The sequence below is a fragment of the Schistocerca nitens genome, chromosome 9 (genome assembly GCF_023898315.1).
Source record: "Schistocerca nitens isolate TAMUIC-IGC-003100 chromosome 9, iqSchNite1.1, whole genome shotgun sequence".
Taxonomy (NCBI): domain Eukaryota; kingdom Metazoa; phylum Arthropoda; class Insecta; order Orthoptera; family Acrididae; genus Schistocerca; species Schistocerca nitens.
This window is the reverse complement of record NC_064622.1, coordinates 500,906,625-500,908,685: the sequence shown is the minus strand read 5'-3', so window position 1 is coordinate 500,908,685 and position 2,061 is coordinate 500,906,625. Positions and strand designations below refer to the sequence as shown.

General features: G+C 36.1%; 1 protein-coding gene across 1 annotated transcript in view; it reads left to right on the top strand.

Annotated features, from left to right (window-relative positions):
- Positions 1–418: 418 nt before the first annotated feature.
- Positions 419–2,061, top strand: part of LOC126203081 (anaphase-promoting complex subunit 7) — a 173,078-nt gene continuing 171,435 nt past the window's right edge. The window contains exon 1 of the mRNA XM_049937321.1: positions 419–574. Coding sequence (XP_049793278.1) covers positions 506–574 — 69 coding nt within the window. The 5' untranslated portion in view covers positions 419–505. The remainder of the gene's footprint in view (positions 575–2,061) is intronic.

Here is a 2,061-nt window from a genome sequence, read left to right as displayed (position 1 = left end):
GGAAACGTCGTCCCGAGAAATTAAATTTGATTCTGTTAGTTCCAATTGTACAAAAAGAAAAAGAAAGAGAACGCGTATGGGTACCTCTGCTGTTATGTTCCGACTTTTATAAATACTTCAATCATAAAGTACAAAACTGAACACGTATAAATCATTACTCATAAGTATAATTTGATGGATGATTTAAAATTAATTCTCAAGAATTAAATGGTATGCAATAGAGTACAAAATTGTTCCAGACTAGATTTCAATACATAGATTTCAATAAAGTAAATATAGCGCTACATCTTCTTATAGCCAGATGAGATTTAGCTGGTTTTAACAGTAAATTATAGCGCCGCTACTGTAGCCTTCGATACACTCGCAGAGATAGTACATAATTATGCACTTTGATATTATTATATCTGAGGCGCCAGTGTTTACTGTTGCACAGGAAGACGATCAGCTGTCAACATAAAGCTAGCGTGTACTGGAAATCGGTTGTGTTTTTGAACTGTTAAATAAAATGACGTCCTTATTTGATCAGCTGAAACTCCTGTTTGATCAACAGTTGTATTCAAATGTTGCTGCTTTGGTAAGCGTACCATTTAAGATAAGAGCTAATATAATAGGTGTCAACTCTTTCGAATGACGAAAAATTATATTACAACCGGCGCGCTCCCTATGAATGACATTACTTACAGATAGACAATAATGCTGCAGATGTATGGTTCTCAGTGTTATATACTGAAACGTATTGTCATTGCTCATATGTTAACTCTCAAGAAACCCGAAGTTAAGCAGATGATACTGTTTTTTAAATGATCAGAAGTGATATAAATAGTCATTGCACAGATGATTAAATTTATGGCTTGCCCGTAATACATTTGAGATTTTGAAGAGAATAAAAATGATTATTTAACCTTTGTTGGTAATATAAAGTTCGTCAGCGTTTGTACTTCGGCACTAGACGAGCAATATTAGATAACTATGGCTTTTAATGGCCGTGACAAACTCGGTTTTACTTAAATGTTCATGAAACAAATTCTCTTTTATTGAGAGCTGCATATCATTGGCATCATGTGAGCAAAATTTTTTGTGTAGGGAATAGCTATGAAATGTATATGGCGACTTATTCATGCTTTGATCTGCCCACATTAAATATTTCCTGACAAATGCTAGGAGGGATCCATCAACAAAGTTGTTTTGTTCATGAGAAGAAATGCTCTATTTAATAATACTAAGTTGCTGTAGCAGTAAGAGCTTGAAGGATGCTTACTGTTCCTCTTGCTCGTGGATCAGTGAAGTGCACAACCAAAACAATTATTGTCAGTTTTATTGCCAATCTGAAGAGGTTAAGAGAGATTATAAACGTGGTACTGAAAGTAATAGACAATTTTTGCTGTGTGGCCAGGAGAATAACTGATGACAGTCCGCAGCTCGTGGTCGTGCGGTAGCGTTCTCGCTTCCTGCGCCCGGGTTCCCGGGTTCAATTCCCGGCGGGGTCAGGGATTTTCTCTGCCTCGTGATGACTGGGTGTTGTGTGATGTCCTTAGGTTAGTTAGGTTTAAGTAGTTCTAAGTTCTAGGGGACTGATGACCATAGATGTTAAGTCCCATAGTGCTCAGAGCCATTTGAATAACTGATGACAGCAAAAGTGAAAAAGATTTAAAATGTAGGTTAGCAACAAGGGGATGAATTTTTGAAACAAGTGACTATTGTAACATTGAATACACAAGTTTATTAAGGTTTTTCGAAGGGTATTTGTATGGAGCATTGTGTTTCATGGAAGTGAAATGTGGATGATAAGCTGTGCAGAATAGAAGAGAATGGAAGCTTTCAAAATGTGCTTTTAAAGGAGAACACTGAATAGAAAATTTTAATTGCAGCCTCAGTTAGCTGCAGTAAAGTTGTCCCTAAAAAGATGAACAAATACTCAGTTGGCTCCTGATAAGATTTAAGAGGTGCAAAGTTAGGTGATTTGATTTAAATGTAGTGAAGAAAATTGTATTCTCTACCTACAATAAAAGTGATTCACAATACCTGGGTGTACCAATTTGTATGGATTTGAAATGAAGTAAT